The sequence below is a fragment of the Haliotis asinina genome, chromosome 1, assembly GCF_037392515.1.
Source record: "Haliotis asinina isolate JCU_RB_2024 chromosome 1, JCU_Hal_asi_v2, whole genome shotgun sequence".
Taxonomy (NCBI): Eukaryota; Metazoa; Mollusca; class Gastropoda; order Lepetellida; family Haliotidae; genus Haliotis; species Haliotis asinina.
In genome coordinates, this window is record NC_090280.1 from 19,490,208 (window position 1) to 19,504,251 (window position 14,044).

The 14,044-nt window shown below is 38.4% G+C and overlaps 1 protein-coding gene across 1 annotated transcript; it reads left to right on the forward strand.

Moving 5' to 3' along the window:
* The first annotated feature begins 1 nt into the window (after nucleotide 1).
* On the forward strand, nucleotides 2–13,685 carry LOC137288138 (vacuolar protein sorting-associated protein 26C-like). Its single transcript, XM_067820552.1, has 9 exons — nucleotides 2–404; nucleotides 3,170–3,313; nucleotides 8,172–8,321; nucleotides 8,891–8,971; nucleotides 10,449–10,523; nucleotides 10,822–10,902; nucleotides 11,603–11,699; nucleotides 12,238–12,363; nucleotides 13,044–13,685. The coding sequence occupies exons 1-9, from the start codon at nucleotides 351–353 to the stop codon at nucleotides 13,124–13,126; spliced, it is 891 nt and encodes a 296-aa protein (XP_067676653.1). The 5' UTR covers nucleotides 2–350; the 3' UTR covers nucleotides 13,127–13,685.
* Nucleotides 13,686–14,044: the final 359 nt, after the last annotated feature.

Sequence of the window (14,044 nt, forward strand, 5' to 3'; positions counted from 1 at the left end):
CAGTGACAACGGCTATTCCGTTAACCTCCCACTAGTTTTCTTGTCTTAAAAATCTCAGCACACGTTATGAAAGATGGCATATTATATGAAATCATGGCATCACAGTTTTACTTATAATACTTCGTGAACGTTTAAATAACGTTTTTCGCAAGTTAGGCCAGAGTAATTATCCTAAAAATATTTATTTTGAAATTAATTCAATTCTGATTTTATGTTCAGTTGATTATATTTTTAAGAATGTTAGATACGAATGAAATTTCGTGCTGTGAAATATGGTTATCTTTTGGAAGCGCGTTATGTTGCATTTTACATGTTGTATGCGGCTAACTTGAGTCACATGACAATCCAAGATGGCGACGATCGACATTCGCCTGAAGAAAGTGAACAAGGTTTATAGGGAAGGGGTAAGTTTGGATTGACGTGTTGGTGCATTTGTCATCTTGCAAAGTATTGCCAGTGCATGTGCCGTGTAAAAGAGTCATGCGATGAAATGGTAAATCTAACACTTGTTCTCTGCAGTATTTGCATGTTGGAAATTTTGATGTCCTGTTTTCGATCATGTTTGCCCCTCCCCTTTTCGTTTCCCGAGATCGAGTATTTCTTAGAATGTATGTTCATGTCGTTTTGACATATTTTAAATTAAACACATGATGTTACTCTTCTGTTGCTGATGGTTTTTGTCGCATGAGTGACATTTCCGACATTTCTGCTGTATAACCTTAACTGTCCAGAGGACTAAAGCGATCGAGTGGTCAGGCTTGCTAACAGTTGATAAATGGCATCGCACCCCGCCAGTAACTGGTTTGTTTAACACAGACTCGGTTAGAGGCCCGGCCGCAGCCACCACGCCAATCAAAAGCCACAATTACGAACTGACATGCACTCCTGACCCTAAATTTACATTGGATAAACAGGAACAGTTATAAGAAAACAATCAATGAACTCATGTCAGTGTTGGAATATTACACCAGGCAAGGTGGATACATTCTATGTATAAAGAGCGAGGTATGGGCAGAACTCTTTCCCCCAGACGCGATTATTTATAGAACCCCCTCATATGTGTTGCACAAAGAAACAAACTCTAAATTATCTTAATGTTTTGCCTGTTAGACATCTTACATTTTTTTGTTAGAAAGCATAAGTGATCTGTGTGCTAGTTGACGCTTGTCCTTATGACTTAAAGGTCACATGCTACCAAAAAATCAAAAATAATTATCACTTGTTCATGATGTATAAAATGCATTGGTGATAGTGAAAAAAAACCCAAACCAAACATAATTATAAGTGTATAATCGCAAATCAAAAGTGCAATATTTTGTACTTGGGTTTACCTCCCTCGAAATGATGCAGCCATGAACCCAGTGTGTATCGCTGCGTGTACAGTCAAGTGCAACAGGGCTTTTTCAATGGCCACTGGTTCATTTGCCGATACTCTTAGCCGACTCTTAGTTTATGGTCAGTAATTGAAGTTGTGCATTGCATATTGTCATCAACAGACAGGCAGGTAGACATAGAGGTGTCAATAAACAAGACATTGAGTTTTCTCCGTGACAGAGTCTGCTTATCACAATCAACATGTTTTTTTTATGTAGCAAGTAGATTATTTACTTGTTTATGTACACAACCAAGATAAGACAACTGCTTATGACCCCATACTCCAGGCAGGCATACTGTTTCAAGCTCTCAGAACCTACGCTGGGGGAAAATTTGTGTATGGTTTGAACTCTGATTTTTCTCGCTTTTTTTCATCCTCTTTTTTTCTTCAACTGTATAGGTTGAATTGACATTTTTGATAATTGGTTGGTAAGAGCGGAACTCTTTGTTGGTAAGAGCATACCGAAAGGTGTCAGAATCTGCAAAGTGTTTTATGTTGCATGTGACCTTTAAGATGGTTGGTTGGTTGTTTATCACCACACTCAGAACAGAGATGATTTTACGTATACATTTGCCTGTCAAATTTTACAAAGATCCATCATGAACTCACTTCATGAAACTTGATTGTGCTACACTGAAATAACATGTACATCTATGGAAATGATGTCAAGTGGCCCAAAATAAATGGCATGAGTCTGTATATGGGGCGGTCAGGAATAGTCTTGATCAAACAATGGAGTGATCAACAGCATTTGACACTATTGGGATACGATGACATGTGTCAACCAGGTTAGTGAGTCTGACTACCCGATCCTGTTAGTCACCACTTATGACAAGCAATTTCAATTTCAACCCAGATTTTCATGGGTAGCTCTGCCAGCAAGACAACAAAGTGTCACTGTCATCTGTTCTTGCTAAACATTATAATTATTTGGCACTTTATAATATGCATGATAACCCATATTGTATTAGATTGTAACACTTTAGATTGTCAAATATTCCTGGGACAGGGTTTTGTAATTACAAGGTCTCAAATCAAGGTATGTATTGTCATTTAACTATGTATGTATGTAGCCTGTATGTGGCTTTACATTTGAAAAAACCAAACATGACCCCCAAAACATCATAACTATTAGTGTTTGATTTATGGTAATGTTCAACCAGACACCATATAATTTATCATATTGTTTCTGATTGAACGTATTGTAGTGTTCTTAATTTTGGCACTTTCAATGTCATGTTAGTGGTGACAGTGTCCACCATACCCAGGTTCGTGTGTGAGGCTCAGTTCTGGTATCTCCTGCCATGACGTTACTTGGAGATTGTTACGAGCTGCATTATGCTATACTCACAGATACTTATTCATTAACTTGCTTACCACATTGCATGACAATAATATTTTATTGGCAATCAGTTAGCTTCGAAGATAATGAAAGGATGAACTCCTTTTGGTTCCCTATACTTGCTCATTCTTTAAATATCATTGCCATATTTCACAACAGGTATATTAATTTGATCAGCCAGTAGCCTGCTGGCAAACAAAGATAAATTGGACCAGCACAGAGAAAATTTTGTAAAGAAGTAGGCAGTGTATGGCAGTGAACAAGCCCATTTGAGCAACCCCATGCTCACAAGACTCTGACAGGGTCACAGACAACCTGGGGCCCTTTCACTCACAATGGCAGGCAGAACTCAAAGTCATACATGCTATAGTGGTCAATTGGCAGGTCAGTGCTCAACTTGTCCTTGTTTGCCAGTAGATAATGAAAGGATGAACATGTTTTGTTTCTCCCAGGATGTCGTATCTGGTGTTGTGGTGGTGCAGAGCCGTGGGGAGCTACAGCACCAGGGCATCACCCTTGCCGTAGATGGTGTTGTTAATCTACAGCTCAGTGCCAAGAGTGTTGGAGTGTTTGAGGCCTTCTACAACTCGCTCAAGGTAGGAGGCAAATTTAGACAATAGCTGGGACAAGCCTTGACCCATCATTACCTGAAATTGTCATTAGGATGTGTCAGAACAACAAACATGGGGACAACAATGCGATGACACCATCTATCTCAGACGTAGACAGTTTCACTTTTTTAAACAAATAGTGAAGCACAGATGACTGCCACTAGGCCTTGTTTACATGTTGCAATTATGTTGTTTAGTTAACTTGAAAGCAGGAAGCAGGAGGAGTTGTTTGAAATGTGGCTCAAATTTGTGTTTGCTTGCAGCATGGTTGCATATTGTCATAACAAATTTTACGCCTTTTTTTGTAAGATGAATGAACATATTTTATGTGAAAGCTGACATCGTTCTCGGTGATGGTTGTTTCAAGACATTGTATCCTAGCTGCATTAATTGAAGTGCATGGTGCCAATCACTGGACAGCTTGCTTTAGACTTGATAATAGGACAGCAACGATTCACCCAGTCCTCATTATGATTTCATTTATGATTTTGGACCCTTGATTTGACCTTTGTTTTATTTGATTCTTCATACAAGTAGAAACATAAAATTTAATTGAACATCCATGTCAGCTCTTTTAGCATGAAATCCATCATCAACTTGAAAATTCTTACAGGATAATTAATCTGGCGTCACTCAATCACATTTCTTCTTGAAGAGAAACACTTTTGATGGATATGCACCTTCTTTCTTGGAAGTGGAACCCTTCTATAGCTCTACAACTTCTTTCTTGGAAGTGGAACCCTTCTATAGCTCTACAACTTCTTTCTTGGAAGTGGAACCCTTCTATAGATATACAATGTCTCCCTTGGAAGTGGAACCCTTCTATAGCTATACAACTTCTTTCTTGGAAGTGGAACCCTTCTATAGCTATACCAGTTCTTTCTTGGAAGTGGAACCCTTCTATAGCTATACCAGTTCTTTCTTGGAAGTGGAACCCTTCTATAGCTCTACAACTTCTTTCTTAAAAGTGGAACCCTTCTATAGCTCTACAACTTCTTTCTTGGAAGTGGAGCCCTTCTATAGCTGTACAACTTCTTTCTTGGAAGTGGAACCCTTCTATAGCTCTACAACTTCTTTCTTGGAAGTGGAACCCTTCTATAGATATACAATGTCTCTCTTGGAAGTGGAACCCTTCTATAGCTCTACAACTTCTTTCTTGGAAGTGGAACCCTTCTATAGCTCTACAACTTCTTTCTTGGAAGTGGAACCCTTCTATAGATATACAATGTCTCTCTTGGAAGTGGAACCCTTCTATAGCTATACAACTTCTTTCTTGGAAGTGGAACCCTTCTATAGCTCTACAACTTCTTTCTTGGAAGTGGAGCCCTTGTATAGCTCTACAACTTCTTTCTTGGAAGTGGAACCCTTCTATAGATATACAATGTCTCTCTTGGAAGTGGAACCCTTCTATAGCTCTACAACTTCTTTCTTGGAAGTGGAATCCTTCTATAGCTCTACAACTTCTTTCTTGGAAGTGGAACCCTTCTATAGATATACAATGTCTCTCTTGGAAGTGGAACCCTTCTATAGCTATACCAGTTCTTTCTTAAAAGTGGAACCCTTCTATAGCTCTACAACTTTTTTCTTGGAAGTGGAACCCTTCTATAGATATACAATGTCTCTCTTGGAAGTTGAACCCTTCTATAGCTATACAACTTCTTTCTTGGAAGTGGAACCCTTCTATACGTATACAACTTCTTTCTTGGAAGTGGAACCCTTCTATAGCTCTACAACTTCTTTCTTGGAAGTGGAACCCTTCTATAGATATACAACGTCTCTCTTGGAAGTGGAACCCTTCTATAGCTCTACAACTTCTTTCTTGGAAGTGGAACCCTTCTATAGATATACAATGTCTCTCTTGGAAGTGGAGCCCTTCTATAGCTGTACAACTTCTTTCTTGGAAGTGGAACCCTTCTATAGCTCTACAACGTCTTTCATGGAAGTGGAACCCTTCTATAGCTCTACAACTTCTTTCTTGGAAGTGGAACCCTTCTATAGATATACAATGTCTCTCTTGGAAGTGGAACCCTTCTATAGCTATACCAGTTCTTTCTTAAAAGTGGAACCCTTCTATAGCTCTACAACTTTTTTTCTTGGAAGTGGAACCTTTCTATAGATATACAATGTCTCTCTTGGAAGTGGAACCCTTCTATAGCTATACAACTTCTTTCTTGGAAGTGGAACCCTTCTATAGCTCTACAACTTCTTTCTTGGAAGTGGAACCCTTCTATAGCTATACAACCTCTCTCTTGGAAGTGGAACCCTTCTATAGCTATACAAGTTCTTTCTTGGAAGTGGAACCCTTCTATAGCTCTACAACTTCTTTCTCGCTGTGCATGTGGCATCTCGGTGGACATCCTAGTACCATTATCACCCAAATGATACACAACATATGCATAATTTTCTTTACTTCAAACTTTCAGAGCCTGAAACTGCTTGAATTTTAGTCAAAAGTTATGTTCTTCCTGTGTGGAAATAAGTCAAATAGGATTTTCAAATATTGAATCAAAATAGTAATAATGATTACTGAAAATCAACACTAAGGTGTCTGATTCCATTTTCAATGAACTTAATTGTTACAGACTACTTCATTAAGTTACAGACTAAGAAATATTTAATGTTCCTCAGTATTGCATAAAGAAACAAACAAAACAAGAATAAACTGCATGTCTTCTGCATGTCACACCCATCTTTTCTCCTCTGAAACAACTTGTCTGATTGTTTTAAAAAAATTATATATAGAATATTTATTTAGTGCACACATCCAAGCAACTGATGCGTGCTCATGGCACTGATATTTTTTCCTGCAATCAATGGATGTCAACTTAAACAGCACATCATGTCATCAATGTCAACTCCTTTGGGAGTATACTACTCTTGCTGTCTATTCTTAAGACCCATATTTAGAGTAAAGCAGGATTTAAGTTTGAAAATTAGAGGAACTCCTCACACCAGTTGTCATTAGTCCTATACTAAGTTCTAGAGTCCCTCAGTGAGAGAGTGTTTGGCAGTCTGATGAGACTTTCATGGCTCACAGTCATGTTTGCACTGAAAATCAAATGTAGCAAGTGCCTATTTGTACAAGTGACTTCTTTAGAAATATGCCTTTGTTTATCAAAACACTACATGAGTTACGTTTTCCCCGTCTATTTTCCAGGGCACATACATCCATATATAACTAGGTCAACTCTGCATAGAAAGGTTGAGCTATCTGTTTGTTATGTAATTGTAGTTTAGAAAAATAGGTGGTTTGGGAATCATCAACACGTTTAACAGAAGAGCAAGCAATTCATGCACTGATTGAGGTCAGTGTTGACTTGATCCAGGGGCAGAACGAGAATTGGACTCGACCGTCAAAGGTGGACGTAAATACCTTGCCACAGCATAGAAAACCCTTCGTAGTGACTTGGCCTGCTCCGGTGAGTCGGTGGGGCTCATGATCACCAGTATCAGTTTCAGTGTGAATGCGTTTGTTAGATTTAATTGAAATTGTCATAGGCACAGATATTGTTCTCACAATAGCTGAAAACAAGAAGCGTATTTGCAACAAATGTGCAAAACCTATCACTGAAGAGACTCCCAAAGTTTTAGATGTTTTCATACATGCATGCAAGAACAGTATTTCTTGCAGCCTGAAAAATGGTTTGACCTCTACTCATTACTTTTAAGGGTTCAATATGAAGGGGCATGTCATGCAAAAGACCTGTGTTTGATACCCCATTATGATGACAATGATTTAGGCTCATTTCCGGTGTCCTGCCATGATATTGCTGGAATATTGCTAAAAGCACCAGAGAACAATACGCTTTCTCACTCAACAAAACGAGTGTCCTCTGAAGTAACACTACAGTGTAGTGAACTGTGTTTTTTGAAAATGTCGCTAGAACTTGGAAAGACTCTTTGATCATGTGGACTGATAGGTGTCGTTTTAAAGTGGTCAAATGTGACATATGTACCGGTAACTGTAAACTTATCAACTGATCCACTCAAGCCGAGATGGGAAACATGGGGATTTACAATGAAATCTTTAACAACATACCGGTACAGACTTGCACAAAAGTAACGTCCCATTCAGAAACATCATCAGACATCACAGTGACACTGTGGTATATTAGAAGTTGGGATGTACAATTCAGAACAAACTTTAGGAATAACAACTTCTTTTACTCATGAGAGCGATGTTTCAATACAGATTTTTGTACCATTGTGAAGCATTTGTAAAAGAAGTTGCCATCCATAAAATTTGTTCTGTATACCACTGAACCAAAGGAAAATAGCGTGGCTGGTCAGCACTCAAATGGTTTTGGCACAGACTGCAGGATTCATAATTTCTGTCATCATCTGTAGATCTCTGAACACATTTTGGCATTTGACTTTATTTGATATGCACTCATCAGTGCAAGTCATTTGTGGCATCTCTGAATTAAACAAATGCATAATTTTATTTATTTGTTGTTCTGTGGCGCCCTCAGCAATGACATGCACCAGCTGAGTGATGGCAGCCAGTATATGATCCGATCAGAATCATAAAATCAGGCGATTGCAATTCTTGAGCAAAGTCATTTGAGTACAGTCTCACCCCCTTATATATTTCTAGATCTTTCATTTCACACCAGATATACATAATGTGTAGTTGTATACATACATGTGATATGAATAGATCCAAAAATATCTGAACAAGAAAACAAGCACCTGTTTGTATGATGACACATTGTCATCCTTGTCATTGAACCTGACAGATCCATTCGGTAGACTAATGTGGACAGATTGCTTGAGGCCTGGTTTATCATGATCAATACAGTTTCATGAATGTCATGATTATTTTATGATGTGTACATTCCAGCCTATCCAGTTGATCAACTACAACCTGGAGGTGGCCAAACCTGGCAAATTACCGTCAGGGAAGACTGAGATACCCTTTGAGGTACCGCTCCGAGCTAAGGCAGGGAAAACATTGTATGAAACATACCATGGAGTCTTTGTCAACATACAGGTGAGCTCTTATCAGTAAAAAGAGGTTATGAGGTTTTCATATGTTAAATTTGTTTGAGGACCTACTCTGATATGAGATGAGACAACATAGTTTACATAGTATAAGGAGTCGTTGTTCAATGGTAGACTGCAAAACAAATACCTGATGAGTTATTTTAATGACATCATTCGATTATATTTAAGTTGGTTTTGTTTAAGTATGACATAAGATAGTACATACCTGGCTAGCTATTCTCGAAACGTTCGTGGCCCTATGAACTTCTCAAGTCCATACTTAACACATTGGCTATGATCAAATGTAAGAATTCTTTGGGCTACGAACATTTCGAGAATAAGGGACCTGCTTAGTAAATTTACTCATTGACATACACATCGGTCAATAAATCACTGAGGTATCCACATATTTGAAAGCAGTTGGTAAAAGAAAATAATACCCACTCAAAAAAATACAGTGGGTACAGTAACCACATGAGGTCTTATCTGGAATTCTGGTTGTTATTTGAACCCTCATTCTCGTCAGGAATACATATTGATAATGACTTGATCCTTGTCTCTTCTGTCATGTTACAGTACTGTGTGAAGGTTGATATGAAGAGATCCCTGCTCAACAAAGACCTTCAAAAGCAGACCGAGTTCATCGTCGAATATAAGGTACACTGACAACAAACTGTCCATGTATATTGCCATCTGTACAGTGAATAAGCCGACACCATGTATTAGGCAATCCTCTGTATAAACCTTCAGAATTGATCTCTTTCCTGAATCTTTGTCATTGACTGTATCAGTTTTAATATACTTGGCCCTTCTCAAAATGTTCTTAGCCCTATGAATTCTTACCTTTGATTGGAGCCATTTTGTTAAGAATGGCCTTAAGAAGTTCGTAGGGCTATGGACCTGTGAAGGTCTCAGGGTAGAATAGGCCTTCAGCAACCCATTCTTGCCATAAAACTAAGATGACTATGCTTGTCTAACGGGATCGGGTGGTCAGACTAACTGACTTGGTTGACGCATGTCATCGGTTCCCAATTGCACAGATCGATGCTTATATTGTTGGTCACTGGATTGTCTGGTCCAGACTTGATTATTTACAGACCGCCGCCATATAACTGGAATATTGCTGAGTGCGGCATAAAACTAAACTCACTCACTCATAGGGCTACGAACATTTCCAGAATAGCTGTCATGGATTTTTGTTTTACTATGAGTGTGCTTAAGGTGAAGCACCTTTAGCTCAGCAACTTCTAAAAATGCCTATAAAACAGTTTATGATTGTGTTTATTCAACAGTATCTGATACACGCCTTTACCACCACTTCCTAACTGATTTAAAGAGAAACGGAACTGATTTCAGTATTCACACTTGATGCCTCATGATCTTCTTGAAGATACAGGTTAGAAATGTATCATGTAACAGGACCCGCTGTCATTATGGAGAAGGAAACCCACGTGCATTTCCCAAGGGAAGAGGTCTTACTTCTCAATAATGCCCACAGGTCATGTTCCATTCACGTTATAAACCGACCAAAGACATATACTTTAGATATAATTTCAATATTTGGTATTCACTAATGAAATCAGCTGGGATGACACTGGCAGCTTTACCAGCTAACCGTGGCTTTCCCTATGTGCTGCTCGCACTACCTGCATTGTGAGAAACATGCGGTTTGTATCTCATTCTTTACAGCAATCCTTTGTAGCCTAGTAGCCTAGTGTATAAACCTGCCAAGCCAGTAAGCAAAGGGTTAGGGGTTCGAACTTGGGGGTTCAGCACTACATGTTGAAGATTGTCAATAACATCATATTTTACGATCATTTTCACTCAATCCAAGACAAAGTCGTATCAATCTTCAAGATTTGAGGGATATTACAAAAAAAACCAATAGAGTGACATCACTTTTGGTTTATAATCAGTCTTCACAAACCCATGCTTGTTGTAAGAGGTCACAGAGAGGATTGGATGGCCAGGCTCGCTGACATGGTAATGCAGGGCATTATATCCTGCGTGCATTTATGAATGTTCATTATGTCAATCACTGGATTGTCTTTTCCAGGACCATTAATATTTAGTCCACAATCATATAGCTGAACAGAAAACAAGCAAGCTAAGACTTCTGATCTGTTTGTTTCAGGATCAAGAGGAGAAGTCAAAGCCTAAACCTGTCAGCTTCACAATCACCCCAGAAACATTGACGAATATAAAAGAGGTAATTCCCATGGTCATATTTTCCTCTTAGCAATATGTTCTTATTTTTTTTTTAAAATGTGTTCTGGTTTTGTCAAGACTCACAGAGACATAGTTTTCAAAATGTCTGTGAGATTCATTGAGCAACTGAAAGAAGGTTGATTGGGGACTGTATGTACTTGTCCATAGTGTGGATATTTAATAGCACTGTATGATATTTGACACTAAGGCATAAAGTAGAGCATATATATACCCCTTGTTTCAAGTTTTTCCAAGGAAAGTTGGCTTGTTTTACTTCAGTGGGTGTGTTTTGATTCCAGAAACAGAATGTGCCAAGGTTTAAAGTGAAAGGAAAGCTCAGCTCGTCCAATCTGCAGATAACGAAGCCATTAACAGGGGAGGTGAGTCACAGAGTCCGCTACAAGTAATGTGGCTTTTGTTACAAAGCTCCGTTAAGCTGAAGTATCTGAAAAATTTTAGTGTTAAGAAAGTTCTGCATTCAGTTTAAAGTCTTTGTCCAATAAATGCCCTCAGTTTTAAATAATGTATTTGAAGAAGACTCTAGGTAGGTAAGGTTTTAGGGCGACCTTGGGCCTTAAAAGACCTATATGCGCCCAAAGAAGACTCTATAATGCTGACAGAGTTGTTCCCCTTGCTTTCTTGTAGTTAGTAAGGATTCTCATGAAATGCTTACAAAAAGATTGATTGATTACCTGATTAACAAACATTCGCATCATTTTATATAAAAATGGCATAAAAAGCTATTACTCTAATCTTACTGCTGTCAAGAATTATTTTACAGGCTCTGGGACATTGTCAAGAGTATGGCTTTTGTTTGTCTGTGTCACAGTGGGAAACATATAAGAATATAAAAACAATCCTACTCATGTCAAGAATAATTTTGCAGTTCCAAATTAACTCAGCTCCAGGCAGAAATTCATCTTTGTTCTCAGCTTCATTTATAATTTTCTTGATGTACATTTTACAATGAGATAGCTCTGGCTCTCAGTAAATGTGTGTTATTTGCTGTTTTTGTGTGTATTTTGTTTGTGTGTGTGCTCACTGATTTCATTGTAATTAGCTTGCCTGTTTTCTTTCCAGCTGCAGGTTGATCAATGTGATGCTCAGATCAAGTCTATTGAGATCCAGTTGGTCCGAGTAGAGACATGTGGCTGTGCAGAGGGGTATGCTAAAGATGGTGCGTAGATTGTTGTGTATGATGAGCACTTGCGTTCAATCTTAAATACATTGTAGATGATTTCATGTAGCAGTCACTTACATTTAATGATCATTAATGAGTTATGAGCACTGAACAATTGCACATAAACAGTTATGAACACTTACATGTAGTGAACACTTAGTTTTAAAGCACAGATGGATCGAGGCATTTTCAAAGGAATGGTAGTGGTGGTTTGAAGCCCTTGAATCCCACGCTTGATCCACCAATGCAAGACATCATCTTCAATGTGGTCATTAGCCATTTGGAAAAGTCGGGATGTGGGGGTAGTCAAAACTTACATTTTCATTTTGCATACAGGTTTGTTGTAAACAAGTGTGCATTTCGTTTAGTGCACATTTGTACTCATTTCACATCAGTGCACATTATGAGTATTCGTTTGTTAAATGTAAGTGTACATTAAATGAAAGTACTGACGGCACCAAAAACCTCATTACATGCAAGTGTTCGTTAGACATGTTTATTAAATGCATGAAATGTTCCTTACTCACTGTTCCAGCCACGGAGATACAAAACATCCAGATAGCTGATGGAGATGTGTGTCGGGGACAGAGCATCCCCATCTTTATGATCTTTCCTCGGCTCTTTACCTGCCCAACATTGTCAACAAGTAACTTTAAAATTGGTAAGTGGGTCCTGTTTACTGAAATATCTGAGCCGGATTAACAGTCTACAGTGATCTTGTCTCACAACTGTGTGAGTAAAATACAACATGATCTAAGGGGGGTAACTCAGCATTACTATCCACAGTGGGCTTCTTATAAACACTTGCTTCTAATAGACACTGTACCAATGGCTAGCATATAAAACCAAACATGGGCCTCTACTAGAGGCAATACGGTGTTCATCAGGTGTAGATTTCCCCATGGAGATATGCAAATTTATTTGTCCTGCAACATGCTTGGCTAAATCTGTTCTGTTTGTGGAGAGACCATAGGTAAAATCTTATTTAATTTATGGTCTCTGATAATGGCAAAGTTAGCCACTCAAATACTGCAGAATTTTCAATTTTAACCTGTGAAGGTCAGGATTAGAACTGGTCTTCAGTAATCTGTGCTTCTTGTTAGAAGTGGCTGTCAGGATCAGGTGGCCAGACTCGCCGACTTGACTGACATGTTTTCATATCCCAATTGTGTAGATCGATACTCATGCTGATCACTGCATTGTCTGGTCCTGACTCAATCATTGCAGACAGGTGCCATATAGCTATAATATTGCTGAGTACGGTGTGAAACTAAAATCACTCATTCATTTACAATTTATTGGATGTTAATTATTTACACTGAGTTGGTGTTATGGTTTCAGAGTTTGAGATCAACATTGTGCTTGTGTTCCATGATGACCATCTAGTGACAGAGAATTTCCCCATAAAACTGACGCGCTTCTGAACAACACATGACGGTGCTCGTCCCAACTCTTTGAAGGCAATACACATATAACTTCCAAATGTTGTCCTCACCACAGATGGAACGACTATATTGTACCTCAGCTGCCTACGGCAAGGGTTGAACTAGACCTGTTCAAACCCAACATTCAGCCCAAAGTTAATAGGTTTCTTGTATGAAAAAGACCCTAAACAGAAATTATTACTTTCCTTTCATAAGAATATACTAGTAGTTCTAAATACGGTGAGTCAACTTATAAGAATACAGGAATCTATGCTTTACTGAGAAAGTTTATCAATTAATTGCCATACCAGTTACAGTGCCAGAATAAAATGTACAAAATAGGTACATTTATTAAATACATTTTGTTGTTTCATTTGTAATGTGGAAATGTCAGAATCTGTAAAAGTGGAAGTCATGAAAGAATTATTTCAAGCAGCTGGAATAGTGCTAAGATATTGTTTGACGTATTTCATGTTTGAATGGATGTGGACCTTTGTAAATATAATATTGTACATAAATGACGTTGTTTACGATGTTTAAATAAATGAATGTGAACAAATATTCTTTTGTCTGGTCACCGAGAAATTTTATATTCTATATATACTTATGGTTTCTTCACAGTGTATGTATTGCACTGTGGGTGAAATTCTTGGAATATATAAAGGAACAAAAGTACTTTATGTGTTCCCTTATTTGTTTCTGTGAGTATATGTCATCTTCATAGGCCTTTGTTTGAGGAGCATGAGGGTTGGTAGTGTGGCCTAGTGGTTGAAGTGTTCACTCCTCATGCAGAAGCCTTGATCAGTTCTAAAGGTGAGTGAACCCCTTTTCTGATATGAACTTGCTTTGAGGAAACTCATGAAGACCCTGGTTAGAATCACTAAAGAGCGGATTGCACGTGCAAAAGGCTCATGGGAC

Coding starts and splice junctions, on each gene's coding strand:
- LOC137288138 (XM_067820552.1), top strand. CDS start 351: ATGGCGACGATCGACATTCGCCTGAAGAAAGTGAACAAGGTTTATAGG. Junction 8,322..8,890: donor GAGTCTTTGTCAACATACAG/GTGAGCTCTTAT, acceptor GTCATGTTACAG/TACTGTGTGAAGGTTGATAT. Junction 11,700..12,237: donor AGAGGGGTATGCTAAAGATG/GTGCGTAGATTG, acceptor TCACTGTTCCAG/CCACGGAGATACAAAACATC.